General features: G+C 44.3%; 1 protein-coding gene across 5 annotated transcripts in view; it reads left to right on the forward strand.

Moving 5' to 3' along the window:
• Positions 1 to 22,181, forward strand: part of CDH17 (cadherin 17) — an 88,917-nt gene that overhangs the window by 41,009 nt on the left and 25,727 nt on the right. For all 5 annotated transcript variants that reach the window (XM_027561540.1, XM_027561538.1, XM_027561539.1 and 2 more), the window contains 8 exons: positions 802 to 940; positions 3,781 to 3,939; positions 4,047 to 4,246; positions 7,196 to 7,327; positions 7,649 to 7,799; positions 11,540 to 11,755; positions 15,561 to 15,637; positions 17,991 to 18,182. In XM_027561540.1, coding sequence (XP_027417341.1) covers positions 802 to 940; positions 3,781 to 3,939; positions 4,047 to 4,246; positions 7,196 to 7,327; positions 7,649 to 7,799; positions 11,540 to 11,755; positions 15,561 to 15,637; positions 17,991 to 18,182 — 1,266 coding nt within the window. The remainder of the gene's footprint in view (positions 1 to 801; positions 941 to 3,780; positions 3,940 to 4,046; positions 4,247 to 7,195; positions 7,328 to 7,648; positions 7,800 to 11,539; positions 11,756 to 15,560; positions 15,638 to 17,990; positions 18,183 to 22,181) is intronic.

Below are 22,181 nucleotides of genomic sequence, written 5' to 3' on the forward strand. Positions count from 1 at the left end.
ACTCTCCTTACCCTAACGACGTGTTTGCCAATCTCGTTTGTCCATATATATATTTTTTAAATCAACTAGAGAGTGATTTGGTAAAGATATCTTCGTTTTTAGGCTTTTTGACCAGGTAACCCAAGTTATATTGCCAAGGCTCTCAGATGAATCACTCATCAAGTAAGGCCCTACTTAGGCACCTGGATCAAAACCACTCAACACTTCTCTGATATTTCACTGGTGTCTTGCTCTGGCTATTGGGTGGGCTCTGGCTCCGCAAAGAAGGCAGCATTGGTGCTAGATGACGCACCTTTGGGCCTTGCAAGAAGCAGAAGTGACCGATGACCAAAGTCAGAGTCTGACTAAAGAGACCTCCTCCCTCTCTTTCTCCCTTAGGTTTCATGGTTTGTATCTGAATACACAGAAATGGTAGAGAGCTAACTGTGGGTAAAGAGCAGGCCAAAAGCTTTCTGTTAGTAAATATGCAGATTGACCACTAAAATGCCTCTGTAACAGCACGTGATGTTTCCATATCCTCAAGGGTCAAAGTGTTCTTATTTCACTGACTCTAGCTATTTAGAAAACAGCATGTCCAGTGTCCAGCATATCCCACTGCTGGAAAACAGTCATGATTAGCTTGGCTTAACTGATAGGGCCTCTATTTTAGCAGCTCCCAATTTGGGCTTTTATGGGTGTCTTTCTCCCCTGTAGTTATCAGACCATTGATTATTTGGGCTCTAATTTCCTTCAAGTGACTTTTGGGTGTATGATATGAGGTTCAGACTCACCGAGAAGCTTTCCTTTTCCTGTCAACATCAGGTCTCAGCCCTGGATGCTCAGGGCAATACAGTGGAGGGCCCGGTCCCTGTCACCATTGAAGTGAAGGACATCAACGACAACCGACCTGTGTTTCTCCAGCAACATTATGAAGGCTCAGTAAGGCAGAATTCTCGCCCAGGTAATAGGCAGGAGCCTGGAGATATTTGGCAGAATGGCAGATTTGTGTGGTTAACAGCTATAGCTATCATTCGTTAAGCACTTACTATCTTATTTAAATTTTATTTATCTTATTTAAATTTCACAGCAATCCTGTGGGATTAGTTTTATTATCCCCATTGCTCTAGGGCACAATTTCTCACCGTTGGCACTACTGACATCTTAGGCTCTATAATTCTGTTTTGTGTTGTTGTTGTTTTTCTTTTTTTTTGGTCAGGGGCTGCTGTTCTATGCATTATAGGATGTTAGCAGCTTCCCTGACCTATCTACACATCAGATGCCAGGAGCAACACTTCCTTTCCAAGCTTTGATAGCCGAGATGTCTTCAGACATTTTCAAATATCTCTTGGGGGCAAAATCACCCCCAGTTAAGGACCACTATCTTTGGATGAGATTTTAGAATACCTTACAGCTCTAGAGGGGCTTCCCTGCTGTCTCAGACGGTAAAGACTTTGCCTGCAATGTGGGAGACCTGGGTTCAATCCCTAGATGGGGAAGATCCCCTGAAGAAAAGACTGGCAACCCACTCCAGTATTCTTGCCTGGAGAATTCCATGGACAGAGGAGCCTGGCAGCTATAGTCCATGTTGTCATCAGAGTAGGACATGACTGAGCAATTAACACACACACACACACACACACACACACACACATACACACACAGCTCTAGAACACTCTGAAAGGGTAAGCTTACTTCCCCACACCCTCCCAGGAATCCACATTCTCATGGTCACTGCTGGCTCCTAGTTCTTTTTCTTCTCTTACTTCCAACTCCTAGCTAGGGCTCATCCTTTCACAATTCTCTTACCTTTTATCTCCAGGAAATCCCCTCATCAAAGCCTAGGTGTGTGCGGTTCAGTTCAATTCAGTTCAGTTCAGTCGCTCAGTTGTGTCTGACTCTTTGCGACCCCATGAATTGCAGCACGCCAGGCCTCCCTGTCCATCACCAACTCCCGGAGTTCACCCAAACTCATGTCCATCGAGTCAGTAATGTCATCCAGCCATCTCATCCTCTGTCGTCCCCTTCTCCTCCTGCCCCTAATCCCTCCCAGCATCAGAGTCTTTTCCAATGAGTCAACTCTTCGCATGAGGTGGCCAAAGTATTAGAATTTCAGCTTTAGCATCATTCCTTCCAAAGAACACCCAGGGCTGATCTCCTTTAGAATGGACTGGTTGGATCTCCTTGCAGTCCAAAAGAAGACTCTCAAGAGTCTTTTCCAACACCACAGTTCAAAGGCATCAATTCTTTGGCGCTCAGCCTTCTTCACAGTCCAGCTCTCACATCCATACATGACCACTGGAAAAACCATAGCCTTGACTAAACGGACCTTTGTTGGCAAAGTAATGTCTCTGCTTTTGAATATGCTATCTAGGTTGGTCATAACTCTCCTTCCAAGGAGCAAGCGTCTTTTAATTTCATGGCTGCAATCACAGTGTGTGTGGTAGGCTTTACTAAAGATTTAGAGAAATGAAGGAGCATCTTGTCATAACAGTGCACAAAATAAACCTGAATATTAGACTTTGAGTTCTCAGAAAGACTCTTGGCCATTTCCATCGACTCACTCTCAAACTTCCTTCTGTGTTACTTAATGCTCTCTCTCATTTTTCAATGCCCACTTCCAATAACTCTGGAAGAGTATTCCTTTCACTTTATTATGTGGAGTAATTTCATGTGTCTCTGTCTCTGAGGTTGCATACCAAAGGTTCACTGCTGAACTGTGCTAAGTAATTATCTTGCAGGTCTTATTCTTCACCAATAGGATTTTCTAGTTCAGTGGTTCTCAAACTTTTTGGTCTTAGGGCCCTTGTATTCTCCTAAAAACTATTACAGGCTCTAAGGAACTTTTCCAAGGATATATGGCTTATATCCAGTAGTATGCTGGCAAATTTTAATAGCTGTCTATCTGGGGGTGGGAAAAAAACCTCAGATTTGTAGCATTTGTCAATTTCTGTGGTATAACTACTCCCACCATAACTTATTTTAAACTACCAATGGTGTTAATAATTGACTCACAGTATTTCTGGAAATTCAACTGGGTTGTACCAGTTGGCTCCACTATATCACTGGTTATATCTACCAATATTTATCATATTTGAAATCAAAACTGAGAAATTGAAAAATTATTTAGTAATTGATCTAAAGTAATTATCATATTTTAATAAAAAGAACTGTATTTTCAAAGACAGTAGGAATTATTAAGAAAATGGCATTGTTTTAGTCTTTGCACATCCTTTAATGTTTGGATTAGTTGAGAACAATTGGATTCTTATGTCTGTTTTTGCATTCATTTTGTGGCCATATACTGTTTTGGTTGAAACGTTTAAAGAAAAACTGTCCTTAGGCAGGTATGTAGTTGAAAAAAGGAGTACTGTAACAGTGTTTTCAGATTACTGTGAATAGTCTTTGATACGAGACAAAACTCAGCAAGGGATAGTTTATTGTTGATTGCAATGTGGAATCTGAAACTGTATCAATGTCTTTTGGGGTACTCCTTTATGCTAAAATGCATCAATTTATCTTGTGATTTGGATGGGTCTTTTATACATGTTAAAAACAGTCTCAAAGACCCCTAGAGGTTCCTGGACCATACTTTAAGGAATTTCATCCTAGGAAAAAGGAGCAGAATAAAGATTTACTCCACACTAATATGAATTATGGCACATTCCTCCACTCTATTTCTGCCCCTTGGAAGGCAAATGTGTCTATGGTTGGTTTAATATCTTTAAAAAATATCTTTTAACATCTTTTTTTAATATCTAAATATCTTTTTTTTTTTTTTTCTGGGTACATTTTGTTAAACAGGAAAGCCCTTTATCTATGTCAATGCTACAGACTTGGATGATCCAGCCACACTCAATGGCCAACTTATTTATCAGATTATCATGCAGCTTCCCAAGGTCAACAATGTCATGTACTTTCAGATCAACAACCAAACAGGAGGAATTTCACTTACTCCACAAGGTGAGTTAAGTGATGCCCTCAAGGGACTCTCTGAATCAATACAAATGACCTAGATCTATATCATCTTCAGAGACATTTCCTTTTCTCTTCTCTCCTACTTCCCATAGGATCCCAGGAATTGGATCCTTTGAAGAATCCTTCCTATAAGCTGCTGGTCTCAGTGGAAGACATGGGAGGCCTGAGTGAGCATTCCTTCACTGACAGCGTGCATGTGGATATTACGGTGAAGGAGAACATTTGGAAACCGCCAGAACCTGTGGAGATTGAAGAAAACTCGACTGAACCTTACCCCATTAAAATCACTCAGGTAGTGCCCAGGGAATGCTAACAGCCTGCCCAATCAATGCACTCACATTGTAGGGGCCCACTCTCAGGTCTTCACTGATGTTTTTGCATAGTATCATTATAAAGCAAACTAAATAAACAAAATCTCTGACCACAAGTCTCTGGAGTTTGCCATCATGGGTGAACTCTGGACTGTACCAACTTAGATTCATGTGCACTAAGTCACTTCAGTCATGTCTGACTCTTTGTGACCCTGTGGACTGTAGCCCACCAGGCTCCTCTGTCCATGGGATTCTCCAGGCAAGAGTAGTGGAACAGATCGCCACTTCCTTCCGTGGGGTATCGTCCCCACCCAGGGATCGAATCCAAGTTTCCTGCATGGCAGGTAGATTCTTGATCATCTGAGCTACTAGGGAAGCCCAACTTACATATATTTGAGTTTTAAAAGAGAACTTTACTCACCTTCATTTTCTAAGTAGATAATGCTATTTTCTTTTTCTTGTCTATAGTGTAGAATATGGCTGAGTTGTATATGGTACATGTGCATGATTTGAATTTGAGACTGCAAATTAGTTTTGAAATGTTGCTTCTTATTCCGGTGGGGAAAATCTCAGTGTGAAAGATTTGCCCCATCATAGGCTGAGGGGCAGAGATAGGACTGGCCAAGAGTAAGAGCTGAGTAGACAACTTTTATCTTTGGAGCCCACCCCCTTTCCAACGCCATCCCCTGTAGGTACCTCCCCTCTCCCTTCAGACCCTCCCCTGGTCCCACCTGTGTCTCACTTTGAGCCTTCTCTTCCTGCTTTAATTCCTGGAAATCCACTCTGGGGCCCACCCAGATCTGATCTTTCCTGGGAGATCAGGAGATTTCTTGACACAGAAAGCTGTGAGTCAGTGGAAGATCGCTGGATTTGGAAGCAGATAAGCAAAACCACATTCTTGCTCTATTACCTCAAGGACTGATCATAAACAAAGAAAGTGAAAGTGAAGTCGCTCAGTTGTGTCCGACTGTTTGCAACCCCGTGGACTGTAGCCTACCAGGCTCTCCGTCCATGGGGTTTTCTAGGCAAGGATACCAGAGTGGGTTTCCATTTCCTTCTCCAGAGGATCTTCCCAACCCAGGGATTGAACCCAGGTCTCTCACACTGCAGGCAGACTCTTTCCCATCTGAGCCACCAGGGAAGCATAAACAAGTCATTTATTGTTTATGAGAAGTTGAGGCAACTTCTCACCAATAAAATGGGGATAATGAAAGCTCTTTAGGGTGTGACAGAAGTTAATTAGTATCTGTGGAAGTAGATAAAAGTTATTAACGTTATGAGGCAGTTCTGGTCTCTAGTACTCCTATATATATATATTTTTTAATGGTACTGCTATTGTTAAGGGGTCCTGGGGCCCATCCCGTTGTATCTATCTTCTAACTTAAGATTTTTATTTATTGAAGGTTTTTAACGTGAAAAATATTTTACCTCCTTTTACAAATTTACTTATTTATTTAATTGGAGGATAATTGCTTTATAATGTTGTGTTTGTTTTCTGCCATACAACGAGAATCAGTCATAACTGTATATATATCCCTTCCCTCTGAAGCCCCCTCTCACTGCCACCCCCCTCCCCCCAATCCCAGCCCTCACAGAGTGCCAGGCTGGGCTCCCTGCGTTATATAGCAGCTTCCCACTTACTGAATGTTGAATTAATGAATTTCACCTTCAGAAGAAAAAAAACGAAAGCAAGAAGTATTCTGCTTTACCAGATAAGAAAGTATATCAGGACTCATTTCTCCAAGAATTTCAGTTTGGTTCCTTTATGAAAGTCTTCCTATTTATTATTCACGTTGCCTTCATAAGGATTTATAAATGCTAAAAAAAAAAAATGCATATACTTAGTTTTTCATAGCACTGTCGAAGAAAAGAAAATATAAAGAGCCACAGCCAATACCCAGGCCTGGGAAAAGTACTCGGTGTGTCTTCAAACTGAGGAAGAAGAGTGGAAGGGGAAAGATGGAAGAACTTGGGCTGAATCTGTAGGGCGTAACGGGAGCTTGCTTACAACCAAGAACATAACCTTTGGCCTGGAGCTTAAATAACTAGAAAAGGACAGTGGTGGCTCCTTGATACCCTTCCCAAGTTGTCTTTGAGGAAACAGTTTAGTGTAGGACTTTAGGCAGGTCATTTAAACATTCTGCGTGCTAGTTTCCCGGTTTATAAGATTCGGGTAACAATAGTCTCTACCTGATGGGACTGTTTGCGGATTTAATGAGACACTTTAAAGTGTTTAGTATTATGTCTGGAATGGGGCACAACCCTCAATAAGTGTTGTTATTAGTAGTAAGTAGATTATCCCATAGGCTAGGCTCTGTCTGTAGCAAGTGGACGGGACTTACTTTTGAGTTTATTGATTTTATTTTTTCCAAGTTATTTACAAAACAACACTGGGAGTTGGCAAATATTCTTATCCCTAAAGTCTATGAGATTAAATATTTAAAGGAGAGATGTTCTTATTTATGTATCACTTGTTTTAAATAACAGCATGATGAAGAATTGAGAGTGTCTCCTGTCTTTACTGGGGAGTTTTGGGAGCTTGTCATTCATCATGGCTTGGTCCTCACAAAATGCCAGACATTAAGTGCATCTTGTTTCTTAAAGTGGTGTTTCATGACAGGAAGTCTTCACAACCAGGCTTCCAAATGAACAACCTATAGACTCTTTAGAGGGTTCACAAAGAATTGCTTTAGGGAAGGGAAATACCGCTATGTGCTTATCTGGAGCAATACAACAGTGAAAAGGAAAAAAGGGGGAGGGATTATTTTAGGTTGAAAATGAAAAATGTAATTTAGCAGTTATAAGAAACCACAGACATCCAAACAAGGTCGTCAGAAATTTCAAACGGAGAGCTAGAAAATTGTTTATTTCCTTTCCAGTTCTGTCCGTCCGGGACTGTCTTTCCTCACATTTTGCTCTGGGCCCTGTAGGTGCAGTGGAATGATCCAGGTGCTCTATACTCCTTAGTGGACAAGGAGAACTCACCACGATTTCCATTTTCGATAGACCAGAAAGGAGATATTTATGTGACTCAGCCCTTGGACCGAGAAGAAAAGGACGCAGTGAGTAAATCTAAGAGGAGGTTCACGGGTGACGAGACGAGACCCTGTGCCCGTGGAGACCTGAGGGCAGAGAGGATTTTACTGAACACCCACACCACCGCCACCAAACCCCCAGAACTGTGTTCTGAACCTCTGTGCCTTATTGCTCTCAAAGGCATGGAAATAACCCCACAAATTCAATCCATTTTATATTTTCTCATTTCGCAGTTCTAAAGGAATGGAAAATAAAGGCATAAATGGAATAGTCTTGAAACAGTTGTTTTCTCTGCCTTTTAAAAAAGATGATGATGGAGTCATGTTTTACCTCTGTTCTTGTTATAGTATGTTTTTTATGCGGTTGCAAGGGATGAGCAGGGAAAATCACTCTCAATCCCACTGAAAATTCAAGTGAAAGTGAAAGACATTAATGATAATCCACCTACGTGTCCATCTCCAGTGACTGTACTTGAGGTCCAGGAGAATGAACAAATAGGTAAGAAAGTGTGTGTCTGTCTTCTTTAACTCTGTAATCCCTTTCTCCTCCCTGTTGGGTAAATGGTGGCAGATAAACCTGACTGGGGATCGGTTGTCCATGCCCAACACAGCGTAGAGGTAGAATGCATTTTGGGACTCACACGGGTACAGTATTTCAGTTCAGGGAGTGTCTGAGAAGGGTTCTAAAATTGGAGTTTTCTAACTACCACCCCTACTCATAGCACGGTTCCTGCCTCTACCATTACTACTACTCCTGTCGCTACTTACACCCCTACACCTGCCGTGAGCACCATAACCACTTGCACCAGCATCCTGTATAAATGTGTAACGTTATCTCATCTGCACAGTTTTCCCATAGATTCTTTTTTTGCCTTCCAAAAAAGTCAGTGACAGATGTAATCCCATCAAATTTGCTAAATAAACAAACATTCACACTCCATGCCAGATACCCTGCAATTGACCCTCTCTAGGAAGCTGATAAAAGCTCATGGGGCTTAAAGATGAAGTTCAGTTTCTGTCTGCTTTTGTCCTTCTATTCTTGACCTGCTTCATTTCTTTGTACTATTCCAGGATAGCTTTAGTTTTGTGCAGGGACAGCTACTATTAGAACACTGATATCTGGGAGTTCTGTGACTTCACTGGATTTGGGACACCTCTTACCTATTACTCCTTACTGCTGAGCTCATTGGTTGTGCAGAAGATCTTTGAAAACCTCTGTAGATGATACCTCAAGTATTTTTGTGTAGGGCCCAACATTTAGTGTATCTGTTCATCTATGATGCATAACAAACTGCCCCCAAATTTAGCAGCTTAAAATAACAAACATTTATTATCTCACAGTTTCTCTGAGTTAGGGATCTGGACATTCAGAAAGAGAGAGAGAGAGTTTAAAAAAAAATGGCAAGTAAGATGAAAGTCAGTCTTTTCATAACCTAATCTCAGAAGTGACATCCCATAACTTTTGCCATATTCATTAGAAATGAGTCACTAGGCCCAGCTCACACTCAAAAGGAGGAAGTTCCACCAAGGCGTCACTATCAGGGGTGGGGCGACTGCTGAGGGCCATTGTAGTGGTGGCCTGCCTTACTAGGGAGGAGGACAGTACTTGTTTTCTGAGACTAGTTTACCTTGCTGGGAAAACAAATTGTTCAAGGGTGCAGCCTCTCCAAAAGTGATCATTTATTTTGTAGCAATATTTCACAGTCTTGAGTTGTGGACTTAATGGATCAGGAATTCTTAGAAATCAACACAGAATGAGTCTATTCTAATATATATAGCCTAGAAGGAAACCCCCCCCCCGCCAAAAATGCCCCTGCCTTTTGGGGCCCTGTCTAGCTCACTAAAATACCAGATTATTCTTTAGTATATTTATATTCTCCTGTTTGGTGTCTTGTATCAGCCAGAAACTTGTGAGACTCATGTCCCCAAGTCTTAGCAGTGCCAACTTTAATTCTGAAATCCCACTTGCCACCAACGCCTTTGTATTCACACCAGAACTTTATCCTCTCATAAAAGCCCCACCTCCCCAAAGTATTTCTCGGTGCCCCAAGAGATACTGTACGTACCTCTGAATCAGTTTGGGCTGCCACTTATTCCTAGCTTTTGTCACTCGGAGACATGACACTTCTTTCACTCCTGGCTCATTCATAAAGTTCTCTGGTCCCACTGAGTGGCGCCCCCTACTGGAGTTTCCCTGTCAGTGATGCCGAACAGTCCTGGTGTCTCTGACCGCTGGAGGGTTTCCCCGCAGTGAGGGGAGACCGGTGTCCTCTGTGTTACGCTCACTTGCCAAGGGAAGGGTCCCGAGCAGGGCTGCTCAGACACCAAAGTGAAAGTGAAAGTCGCTCAGTCGTGTCCGACTCTTTGCGACCCCATGGACTATACAGCCCATGGAATTCTCCAGGCCACAATACTGGAGTGGGTGGCATTTCCCTTCTCCAGGGGATCTTTCCAACCCAGGGATCGAACCCAGGTCTCCCTCATTGCAGGTGGCTTCTTTACCAGCTGGGCCACAAGGGAAGCCCTCAGACACCAAACCACCACAGAATTTAGTGAGACGCACTTTCATTCCAGCACGCAGATGCTTTTCTTACAAGGGCAGATGCAGGTTGCAAAGGTGACTTGGTTGCTTGTGAGGACGCAGAAATGGCAGCTGCTACCACGCTAGACACATGTTCTGATGCCTCTCCTTCCCTGGCCAGGAGACACGTCTGCCAGGGCAACCCTCTTAGAGGCATAACATAGGTACTTTCGTTCCTCCCCTCACGAAACCCTCCAAATCTCCCTGTGAATCAGTAGATGCAAAGTAACAGGGCGAGGGGATAAAGCCAACTCCACAAGGGGGATACATATTCAAGTTCTAGCCTTCATATGGAATTCTGGCTGTGCGTAGAGAAACACACAATTCCCATTTCATGCAGCAGGATGACCCAGCATCTATCAGAGCTCATCCAGACAGACCTGGGTAGAGCACTGCGTTGTGGCCAGACTTCTAGAACTCCCTGGACTGAGACACTCACAGAAATAAAACTTAGGTCCATAAACTGCAGCGAGGTGGAGAGGACGCCAGCCTGCTCTCGGCCCCTGCTGTCTTTATCTTGGGGGTGGAGTCAGTCTCTGCTGTTGTTCCAGAAACTTGCTTAGAATTCAGCACAGTTGGCTTGTCCTTGTTTAGTTTTACCATTTGCCTTGTGCATTAGTGTCTGAGGGTGGCCGTAACAAATGACCACCGACTCAGAGATTTGAAACAACAGAAATGTATCCGCACACAGTTCTGGAGGCTAGAAGCCTGCAGTCAAGGTGCCCGCGAGGGGAGAATCCTGGCCCCTGGTGGCTCCTGGCATTCGTTGGCTGCTCATGGTGGCCTTGCCGCAGTCTCTGCCCTCTTCTTCACATTGCCTCCTCCTCTGTGAGTGTCTCTGTCGTCTCTTCTGGATTTAGGGCCCACTCCACATCCAGGATGGTTCAAGACCCTGACTTGGGTCCTCCCAAATTCATATGGTGAAGTCCTAGCCCCCGGCACCTCAAGGGGGACTACCATTTAGAGACACGGTCTTCAACGTCATTAGCGTGGGTCTTAACCCAATATGACTGGTGTCCTTCTGAGAAGAGAAAATCTGAATAGACACAGAACGGGGGAAGACCATGTGCAAACACACGCAGCAGATGGCCATCTATAAGCCAGAGATCTCTGAAGAAATCAGTCCTCCTCACAATTGCTCTCAGACCTCTAGTCTCCAGAAACTGAGAAAATAAATTGCTGTTGTTAAAGCCATCCATCGTGTGGTCACTTTTTAAAAAAATTTTTTTATGGCAAGCCCTAGCCAGCTAAAAATGGACTTCCCTGGTGGCTCAGACAGTAAAGAATCTGCCTGCAATGCAGGATACCCAGGTTCCATCCCTGGCTTGGGAAGATCCCCTGCAGAAGGGAACAGCAACCCACTCCAGTATTCTGGCCTGGAGAACTCCATGGACAGTGGAGCCCTGCGGGCTACAGTCCATGGGGTCGCAGAGAATCAAATGCGACTTAGCGACTCACACACACATGCAGCCAACTAAGACGCTGCTCCACACACTGTACTGCTGAAAAGGTGAGAAGCACCAGCATCAATCTAAGAACTTTATTCTGCTTCTCACGGTTCCTTTTAGTGCCTTCTAGGAACCCGATTCTCCACGGAAGCCATTTTTTAATAGGCTAAACAAATTAATGGACGGGTTTCCTTCTTTCTTTCCCTATAGGGAGCAGTATTGGAACTCTTACTGCTCACGACATGGATGAACAAGACACTATCAACAGTGTTTTAGAATACAGAATTGTGGATCAAACTCCCAAAGTTCCTCAAGATGGACTCTTCCTGGTCCAAGAATTCTCTGGAATACTCCAGTTAGTGGTGCAGTCGTTGCGTAAGTGGGACACTCCACAGTACAACCTGACCATAGAGGTGTCTGACAGAGGTTAGTATCGCTTTCACGGTGTCGAGTGAAAACACTTGTTTTCTTTCTAGCTGTGATTGTTAGGCTGCTCTAATGCCTGGGTGTGTTACAGAGGCTACCATTGAAAAAGGTCTTGCTTCCCACATAAAACAAGGCCAGAAGCCAACATGGTAACGGCCAGAGTTGCAGCTCAGAAAATGTGATTATGTTTGTCTCCTGAGAAGCAGATGCCCACGAGGGGATTAAATATATAAAGATTTTATTAGGGGAACTGCCTATGAGAAAAAATGGAAAGGGATACAGAGAAGTGTGGAAGAGCCATCACACCTCAATTCGAGCCTGACCCTGAGTGAAGGAGGGAAGGAAGGAAAGTGCTGGGGAAACTCCCGGTCAAAGGGAAGTTCGGCAGGGTCATCGGAGGTCCGAGGTTGGCTGTGGAAGGAGTCTGTGGTCTCCCAAAGCAGGCCTACCTTAGCCTGCCTGCCTTGTTCAGGCACTGCTGGGGCAGCCAATGGGAAGCAAGGTCTTGGTGCACACGTGGTGATGGAGTTCAGAGCCCGGCAGCATGTTGTCATTTAAGATCCCTGTTGTTAGAAGTTGTTGGCAAGCTTCGTTGTCATGGCCACCATGATCACAAACAAGACAGTTAGTTGTATTTCTCAAGTCTCCCTTTCAGACTCAAAGGCTTCTACTGTATGACTGTGAAGGAACTTTTGGAAAGCTTTGTCTTCTCCTATTAGCTTCTAATTGGCCATTTGACAATATCAGGAAACATTCATCCTTATACTTTATACAATTTCAAAGCAAGTGGTTTTTAATCTTTGCTAAGTCATGAGACCCTTTGAGAATCTGATGGAAACTATGAATTCCTAAACAAATGCATATGTTCTCAGATAAATTGCACAGACACACAAACATACTCGACCTCAGAGACAGGCCTGTTTTAGGGTCATTAGTACTTTTAAGTTAAGAATCTTTCTTCGAGTTAACTGGTCCTGAGTCTTAAAGAACCAAGTAGTTCAGTAATTATTATGCTAGGAAAGAGAGATTATATAGGTATGCTGTACTAAAGAGCATCATTTCACATTGTGCTTCATATTTTTTTTCTTTATCCAGATGTTGAGATACTAAAGAGAACTGAGAGTCCTGGGGTTTACCAGGCCCCCAAAGCAGAACATTTGAGACATAGTAATTCAGCAAATATAGAGGGCCTAACATAATGCTTAGCATTATGCTAAGAGGTACAATGAAAGTGGGTATAATAAATTATCCCTGTCTGTGATGAGCTGACAATTTCACACCATTAGCCAGCCATTCTTCCAGTGGTTACTGAGCATTTAGCTTGATTGAGGCACCATTCAAGGTACTGGGAATGCACAAATAAATAAGACCCGCTGTCTGGCCTCAAGGAGCACTTTTGGTAGAGGAGATGGACAAGTGAATAAATAAATTTTAAGGAATATGTACAAGGTAGCCCATGAAAGCAATGAGTGACTCAGTGGAGAGGGAGAGAGACCTAAGAGAGCTTTCTGGAAGAGGTGTCATTAATCTGACTTTCGATGGATGAATATGACAAGTTACAAAACAGTGTAAAGGCTTATAGAGGAGAAGAAAGTCCATGTGCAAATGCATGGAGACCCAAAGCAGTTTAATGCTGTAAGAGCATAAAGTGGAAATCAGATGACAAATTGTCTATATACATGAATACATCTATAGAATATATGGACCAGATTATGCAATATATTTATATGTAAATATATGGGTGTATGTGTGTTGATGGAATTAAACATTCAATAGTATACTACAGAAAATTAGTCAGTAGGCTATAATTAGCATAGTTTTACATAAATTCAGGGAAGTGATTTTATTTACATGAAATCACGAGGCTCACTGCTGGTCCAAATGAGGCTTACGTGGAACAGGCAAGTGGTGAGTTCAGGCCCTGGGACCTCTCCAAATCTCCAGCCATTCTTGCTGTCTACAAATGTCCTGGGGGCTGGACCCAGCTTTAATTAGCATCCACTTATTTATAAGATGGTTATTATTAGGTTACATGCCTGGCCTTGTGTCTGGCGTGTTGAGAACAAGCTCTGGAGCTCTGCAGCCTGAGTATGTTTGTCAGTATCCCAGGAAAAGAAAGCCCTCTTCAAAGAAGTAACCAAAAAGAGAGCAAAGAAGGGATTATCTGTAAAGCTGTGGGTAGGCGTTACGGGAAGCCAGCAGGAGGTGTGAAGCACAACGGAGTCATTTTTACCCCAAGCTGAGAAGGGCAAGGGAAGGGCCCTTCCCTGAAGGAGCAGGCCCTGGGCCTGGGGCTGTGACTCTAGAGGAAGCTGCTGGCAGTGGGAGCCAGACTGACTCCGTGCTCCTGCCCTTCCTCAGACCTCCTGCCAGTGCTCCCCCTGGTAGAGCTCAACTGCTACCCAGAGGGCCAGGATGCCCAGTGATGCTGTTCCTAAGGGCAGCCCCAGGGCACAGAGCAGGGTGAAGGGTGGGGAGCAGACGGAGAGGACTGGCGAGCACGTGGACTCGAATTCTGGCTTGACCACGAGCCAGCTGCAGGACCTTGGTCAAGTTGCCCTTGGCTTCCTCGGTTGTGAACTAAATGAAAATGACAATCGTACCTACATCACAGCGTCAGAGTGAAGATGAAATGAGTCACGTAAGCAAAGCACTTAATGCCGAGCCTGATACACACAGGGTGCCAGCGGTGTCTGTTAGGATGAGAACCTTGATTTTGTTGCTGTCTACATTTTATAAACTGACTGCCTCACACTGATTTCAAGTAACATAACCAACCTCTTACACATCTGATAAGTAGCAGAGACAGAATTTCAGTGGTGGGGTTCCAGAGCCCAAAGCCTTAGCCATTGTATAATACAGGCTTCATGGCTGGAATAATGGAAACCTCAACAAAAGATCCCATCCTGTTGGGCTTCATGTGGCTGTTTTTCTGGGGATCCCATCTCTACTGGTACTCCATGCTCACCTTGGATCCAGGTTGAACTGCTGTCTCTGACTAGGTCTCTGAATTGTCAAACCCACCCCTCAAAGCCACTTTCCAGGATTCTGTGAGCTGCCTCTGGGTAGGCATGCCCTTGGAAGAGGGCTAATTGTATCATGGGCTTCCCAGGCGGTGCTAGGGGTAAAGAACCCGCCTACCGATGCAGGATATGTAAAAGACCTGGGTAAAATACTGGGTCAGGAAGATTCCCCTGGAGGAGGGCATGGCAATCCACTCCCGTCCTCTTGCCTGGGAAATCCCATGGACGGAGGAGCCTGGCAGGCTATAGTCCAAAAGGTCGCAAAGAGTCAGACACGACTGAAGCGACTTTGTACACAGACACACCATTGTACTGTGCCTCCCTCACTTGGGCCTTCCCTTATGGGGGCAGAAGAGATACAGCACAGTGAGAGCCAGAAGTGTTCAGAGAAGGAAAGACAACCTTCTTGGATGCTCAAAGAAGCTTTCTAGAAGGACAGTTTTGCACTGGGCTTTGAAGGCTACGTAAGTTTCACGAGCCAGAAAACAGAGGCTGCTTCCCAGGAAGCCTGGCTCAGGAACAAGCTTTTATGGAGGAGGAGGCAGGTGGGTGGAGTGGGAATCCCAGAGGAGCCTCTCCCAGGGTTTTCTTCCACCCCACCTTGGTGACCTACACGTGGGTGTTGGTGGGGAACAGAGAGACTCCTTGCTCTGCACATCGCAGGCCAATAGTCAAATTGTGGCGTGGCTGTCACTGTACTTGCCAACTGTTTTTCTTGCAGATTTCTGATCTCAATGCATGATTTTCAGTGAAAATTTTTGTGATGTGCTTTTGATTTTCAGATTTCAAGACCCTCTGCTTTGTGCAAATCAACGTTATTGATATCAATGATCAGATCCCCATCTTTGAAAAGTCAGATGTGAGTAGTTGTCACCTTGTTTTTGCTTTACTTTGTTTATATTACCTGACCCCCACTTCTGGAATAAGACACAAACAGTAGTTAGGGATAATGCCAGATTTAATATCTTAGTTAATGCTCTGCTAGTAAACTCAGGCATCGTCTTCAGTGGAAACCTTCTGGGGACAGTAATGTTCACTGTTATAGTATCTGCGAGCATCTGTTTATAAACTTTTGCCAACAGCTCATTTATTTCAAGGACTGCTTGAAAGCTGTAAGCACAGTCTTTGTCAAATTGAGATGAATTGAGTGGCTGCTTGCAGTTTGCCTTTATATATTTTGTGTGTGTAGGACAATAAATAGATTATTGCTACGTTCTCAAACAAGAATTTGTTGTCAAAATTTAAAATCTGGCAAAATATTGGCAATTTAAGCTCACCTTGCATTAATTGAATAAGAATCCAGTAGTCATATACAGATGTGAGAGTATCTGAAGGCTGAGTGCCGAAGAATTGATGCCTTTGAACTGTGGTGCTGGAGAAGACTCTTAAGTGTCCCTTGGACTGCAAGGAGATCCAACCAGTCAATCCTAAAGGAAATCAACCCTGAATATTCATTGGAAGGACTGGGGCTGAAGCTGAAGCTCCAATACTTTGGCCACCTGATGCAAAGAGTCGATTCACTGGAAAAGATCCTGATGTTGGGAAAGATTGAAGACAGGAGGAGAAGGGGACGACAGAGGATGAGATGGTTGGATGGCATCACCGACTCAGTGCAAACTCTGGGAGATGGTGAAGGACAGGGAGGCCTGGTGTGCTGCATGCAGCACGTGGGGCTGCAAAGAGTCGGACATGACTGAGCAACCGAATAACAACAACAAAGGCGAAGACAAAGCTGACCTCTGGTTTATGCCGAAAGAATGTGCTCAGGACACTTGCAAAAAAAGAGAAGAACTGGGCAGAAAGAGCAGGATAAAAAAGATCAGTTGACTATATCAAGAAGAATTCAAGCTAACTTACTGGTAATGTGGGCTTTGAAGTTGGCAGTAGTTTTATCATTGCTTCCCTTAAAATGGATGCCTCTATTTATTTATTTTGGAGGAGAGAGAAGCTGTTTTGACTAGATTGTTATGTTTGAAGTCAGTGATGAGGCAGCCCTGAGCCTTGTGATGATGTTCATAAATCAAAATAAGGATAAAGCTGTGGCAAAGAAAGGGAATTGATTTACAGGAGGGTGTGCAGAGGTAAAAGGTTTGACAATATAGCCTGTGTAGCAGGCACTGAGGTTAAGTGAGCATGAGGTGAAGAGCCTGTCTCTTCTCCGTCCCCATTCTCTTGGGTATTTGATCTTTTCTGTATGTTATAGTCTCCTCGCATTACATCTAGACAGTGTTTTTAGACTGAGAACAAGAGTTCTGCTTTAGGAATCTCAGAGCTTGGAAAGGCAAACGGGGCTCTAGAAAGTGTGAGTCCACTTCTTTCGCTGCCGTGGTCCACTCCTGGACCCTGCCTGTTATCATCTTCATGATCGTGATGCCAAGAGACGTGACCTGGGGGATTTTCAGTGGAGGAGTAAGAGATTAACAGCACCTGCTTTGGAGGTGGACAAGCATGGATTTGAACCCCAATTCTGTGACCAACTAGCTGTGTGGAGTGGGTTTCACCTCTCCAGTCTTTTGCTTCTCTGTCAAATGGAGGTGATGACACAGCTATTCAGTAGGGCATTTTGTCTTGCTGCTTACCTTTTTGAGCACTTATTATGTGCTAGGCATTCAGAGGTTCTATATGTATTATCTCTGCAAATCCAAACAGAAAACATAAAATAGCTTCCATTTTTATTATGTCCAATGGACAGAGGATGAACCTGAGACTTTAAAAAATCAGGTAACTTATTTCAATTCACCCAGGTAATAAGTGGCAAGCCTAGGATTCATACTGAGGCCACTTGACTCCAAAGTTCAGGCTCTTAACAACTATTCTGATTGATTAAGAATTAATTAAAATGATACATGTAAAGTGCCTGTCACATTGTAGGTACTCGATACATAGGAGCTATTTATCTGTCTCATTACTAACAACTATAATGATAGTTACAGTTATTAAATATATTGGATGTGGGTGGGAGAATCTGTTTTAGAATCCCATCAGTTGCTCTCTGAGACGCTGTTTCTTGGTATAACGGATATCAGTCTACAAGTGTGACTGATGTCAAAGCAACTGCAACCTACTCATCAACGGGAAAAACATGCTTGGTAAGTATTGATGTAAACGATGACTTGTGTCCATTCTGAAACCAGAGGCAGGTTTGCTTGTTGATAATTGTGCTTGATGACAATGGACATTCTCATTGTTTCCTTCCCCTATTTCCTTCTTAGTATGGAAACCTAACTTTCCCTGAAGACACAGCTGTGGGATCTGTCATCTTAACCATCCAGGCCACAGACGCTGATGAACCACATACTGGGAGTTCTAAAATCCTGTATCGAATCACACAGGGAGACAGTGAGGGACGTTTGGAGATTGAAACAGATCCCCAAACCAATACTGGATACGTCAAGCTTAAAAAGGTAAATCGCCCATTGAATGGAATTTGTCTTTTTCATAGATTAGTTTCCTTAGGACCATTCAGGGACCTATAAGCAGAGGTGATGAATTGGCGGCGACCTCTCAGGCACGTGATGGACTCCTGGAACCCCCGCAGTCATTCCTGTCCTCGTGAAAGACAGAGGCCGGGATTCTTGCTCTGAGTCTGTCACTAGCTAACCAAGTAACCTTTGCAGAGGGAGGTAGTATTTTCATAAAAATTATAGAATGAATCATTTTTAGTATCAGTATGTCCCATGCAATTATTGGGAAATGCTTTTACTAAAAAATCACTTACTGTTTATCTGAAATCCAAATTTAACCAGGCATTCTTTATTTTTATTTACTAAATCTTGGGCAAGGTAGTGCTCAGGGCTTTATTTTTCCCTTTGCAGGTGTGGGATATTAGACTAGATGAAGCCCATGAACCCTTTAGGATGTAGGCTGTTTATTCTAGTGGACCAGCCATAGGTTCCTCTTTTTAATAATGACTGGAGGGTGGTAGGTCTCCTTTAATAGGCAAGTTATAATAAACAAATGTATTCTCTCATACCTTCTTCCCTGCCCACTCCTTACATTCATCTTTTACGGTGCTGCTAAGTCCACTGACTCTTGCTTCGTCTCTCCCTTTGTAAGGACTGGGTAGCCTGGAAGCCAAAATCTTGATTACCCTGATACTTGCTTCTTTATACAGGGTCTTCCCATTCTTCATTCAGTCTACTCCTATCCCCTACTGTATACACCTGAAGTTTGGCCCTTTCCTCCCTGGCTGCCTCATGTATGCATGTAAACTGGGTATCGGATGACTCAACAGGAAGCGGCACTCAATGTCATCCAATATCTTTAGAATGAAAAGAGATCAGAGTTACAGCAATAGAGACTCTGCAGACATGGTTGAATGCGGAAAGTCTGTAGTACAGTGTGTGGGAGGCTGCATCAGAAAGCTCTGAAGGAAAGTTTTGACCCAGAATAAAGGTAGAAACTGAAAATGAAGACAAAAGAAAATAATTTTACAGAAAATGGATAGAAGTATAGGGGGAAAAAGTGCTGGTGCTGAAGGAAACCCTGGAGCAGAATCTCAGAATTCTGGTATCGTTCTGACCACACACCCCGCCTCTGACAAGGGGCCTCACTGGGCTTCAGCTGCAAGGTTTGTGCGTGGACCTACTTAAGCAGCAGTATTTTGTGTGAGTCTGACCTTTGAAAAAGGTGCCGTTACATCTTCCCCCTCTATTCATGGCTGCCTATATGGACACAAAGAACCCAGAAGGAAAGGTCAGGGCCCCGAGTTTGCAATGGGTGGTCCAGGCGGCAGGCCTGGTCCTGGGGCAGGATGCGGGGGCAGATAGCTTCCATCCTTCCCCAGGACCAGCACCCTCTAGGTGTCTAAGAGAAGATAAAGGCCTGTCCATCTCAGTATGAATGTCGGTAACTTTTCATGGTGGCTTGTTGTGAACTAATGTAAGTTAATTTGACCATCTGTGGCTAAAGGGCATCTATAGGGAACAGTTGGTAACCTTGATGATCAGCAGTAGGTGAAGGCTCTAATTTTCTTCCCACACCCTTAACATGAGAGGGTGTGTTCCAGTACAGCGGGCCTCTGGCCAAAATCTTGGTCACATCCTTATTTTGTTTGTGGTTATATGCCAAGTGTCCAGAATATTTGCACATAGTGGAGGTTCAATAAATCTTGGTTGCCTGAATACATAGTTGAATTCTGTCCCATGTGCAATTAATAATAAGCAGGTTTGAAAACCAGCATTCAACTTGTGCTTTAGGCTTTAGGTTTGTGCTGGCCTGGCTCTCTGTCCCTCAGGCACTGTAATCACAGTAGAATAGTGACAGGATTCATCTGATTGTCCGCAGAAAAGGTGACGATAGACCAGAACTGGAGTCCTGGAACTCTGAAGGGTGTAAGCTGCTGGACCAGCCAGATGCTACGTTCTTCTTCAAGAATGTATTTTTCCACCAAATTGCATGTCTTGAATACCACTGATATCACAAAAACCTCTTTGCAAGATCACTGTGCTAATTAACAAGCATTCTAGTGTAGCTTGAGACAGTGCTAGCTCAGAGCCTGTACCAGCTGCCTCTGGGGTGTGGCTCTGATTGGGATCTTTCAAATGCTAAGTGCCAGCCAGCCCAGAGGTGTGGATCCCTGACCAGGATGCACTGATGTCAGCCAACCGCCCCTCGGGTGTGTGTCCTTGCCATGACAGGTGTGTTCATGCAGTTTTCAGGTTTTTAAACTTAGACTCTATTATGTGGTTTCTCTGGTGGCTCAGTGGTAAAGAACCTGCCTGCAATGCAGGAGATACAGGAGGCATGGGTTCGATTCCTGGGTCAGGAAGATCCCCTAGAGGAGGGTATGGCATCCCACTCCAGCATTCTTGCCTGGGGAATCCCATGGACAGGGGAGCCTGGTGGGCTACACGTCCACAGGGTCACAAAGAGTCAGACACGACAGAAGCGACTGAGCATGCACGCATGTGGTTTCTCACGCATAGCTTAGTTAACCTTACTTCTAACTCCCTCCTCATTAATGGCTTCAGAACCATTGTATTGGTCATTTAAAAAAAAAAATTTAATCCCAATGTTAAACTATCACGATCCTATCAGCACCTGTTCACCTGAATTAAATGTGCAAATGAAAGTGAAAGTCGCTCAGTGGAGTCCGACTCTTCGCAACCCCATGGACTATACAGTCCATGGAATTCTCCAGGCCAGAATACTGGAGTGGGTAGCCTTTCCATTCTCCAGGAGGTCTTCCCAACCCAGGGATCGAACCCAGATCTCCCCCATTGCAGGCAGATTCTTCACCAGCTGAGCCACAAGGGAAGCCCAACAACACTGGAGTGGGTAGCCTATCCCTTCTCCAGGGGATCTTCCGGACCCAGGAACCGAACTGGGGTCTCCTGCATTGCAGATGGATTCTTTACCAACTGAGCTATGAGGGAAGCTCTAAATGTGCAAATGGCAACAGGTAAAATTCACTGAGGAGCGCACACTCCACAACTGAAGCCCCTTTCGCTTCATGAAGCACTTCTGCACATACTCCTTTGCCTGTCAAGCTCATCCCGAGGGAGGCATAAACAGTCCCATCATCCAGCTGAGGTTCAGGCTCATGAGTTACAGTCAGCCGCTCTGCTAGATGAAGGAGCTGGGAACTTGACCCCTGGCTTCTGACTCCTTTCAGGAAAGGACTGCTGTGGCAGCCTGGGATTGCCATGTACTAGCTCTGCGACCTTGACACAAATGTTGTAACCTCTCAGACCTCAGTTTTCTGATCTGAAAACCTAAATTGGTAGAACCTTCTTGATGAGGATCCTGGAGGATTCAGTGCAAAAATACACACATAGCTTTTAAGACGTGTGAGGGCAGAAGCTAGGACTCTGGCTGTGGACAGATGAGACGTTTTCTCTTCTTGCCAAGGGTACCAAACTTGCCCGATCCCAGAGTGCCCTCTGGGGACAGCTGACTCTGGCTCTCTGGTGGGGGGCCTGGAAATCAGTCTTTTGAGCAAGTGCCCTGCAAAGGCTTTCTCCTCTACTCTTGAGTAATGACTGCACTTCAGGGTGGATACCAGGTGTGTGGGCTTTCCATCCATCGATTCTCCAACGCCAGCCTGGTGTCCTACTATGTAACTCAATTATGACACTTGTCTGTTGGGAGACAGCATCCGACCCTCCCAGGTTAAGGGCTCAGTCCCACTCTCCCACCCCACTTCAGAAGCCAGTAGTAAGTCCCAGGTTGTCCCCTGTTCTTCTGACTGACTGGCTATACATCAGAGGTTCATGACTCCCTCCTTAAGTTCCAACATTTGCTAGAACAGCTCACAGAGTGCACGGAAACATATTTACCAATGTATCACGTAATAAAGGATATGATGAAGGATCCAGCGGAGCAGCCAGATGAAGAGAGAGATGGGGTGAGGCCTGGGAGGACCCCGAGAGCAGGAGCTTCTATCTCATGGAGTTGAGCTG

Source organism: Bos indicus x Bos taurus, chromosome 14 (assembly GCF_003369695.1).
Source record: "Bos indicus x Bos taurus breed Angus x Brahman F1 hybrid chromosome 14, Bos_hybrid_MaternalHap_v2.0, whole genome shotgun sequence".
Classification (NCBI taxonomy): Eukaryota; Metazoa; Chordata; class Mammalia; order Artiodactyla; family Bovidae; genus Bos; species Bos indicus x Bos taurus.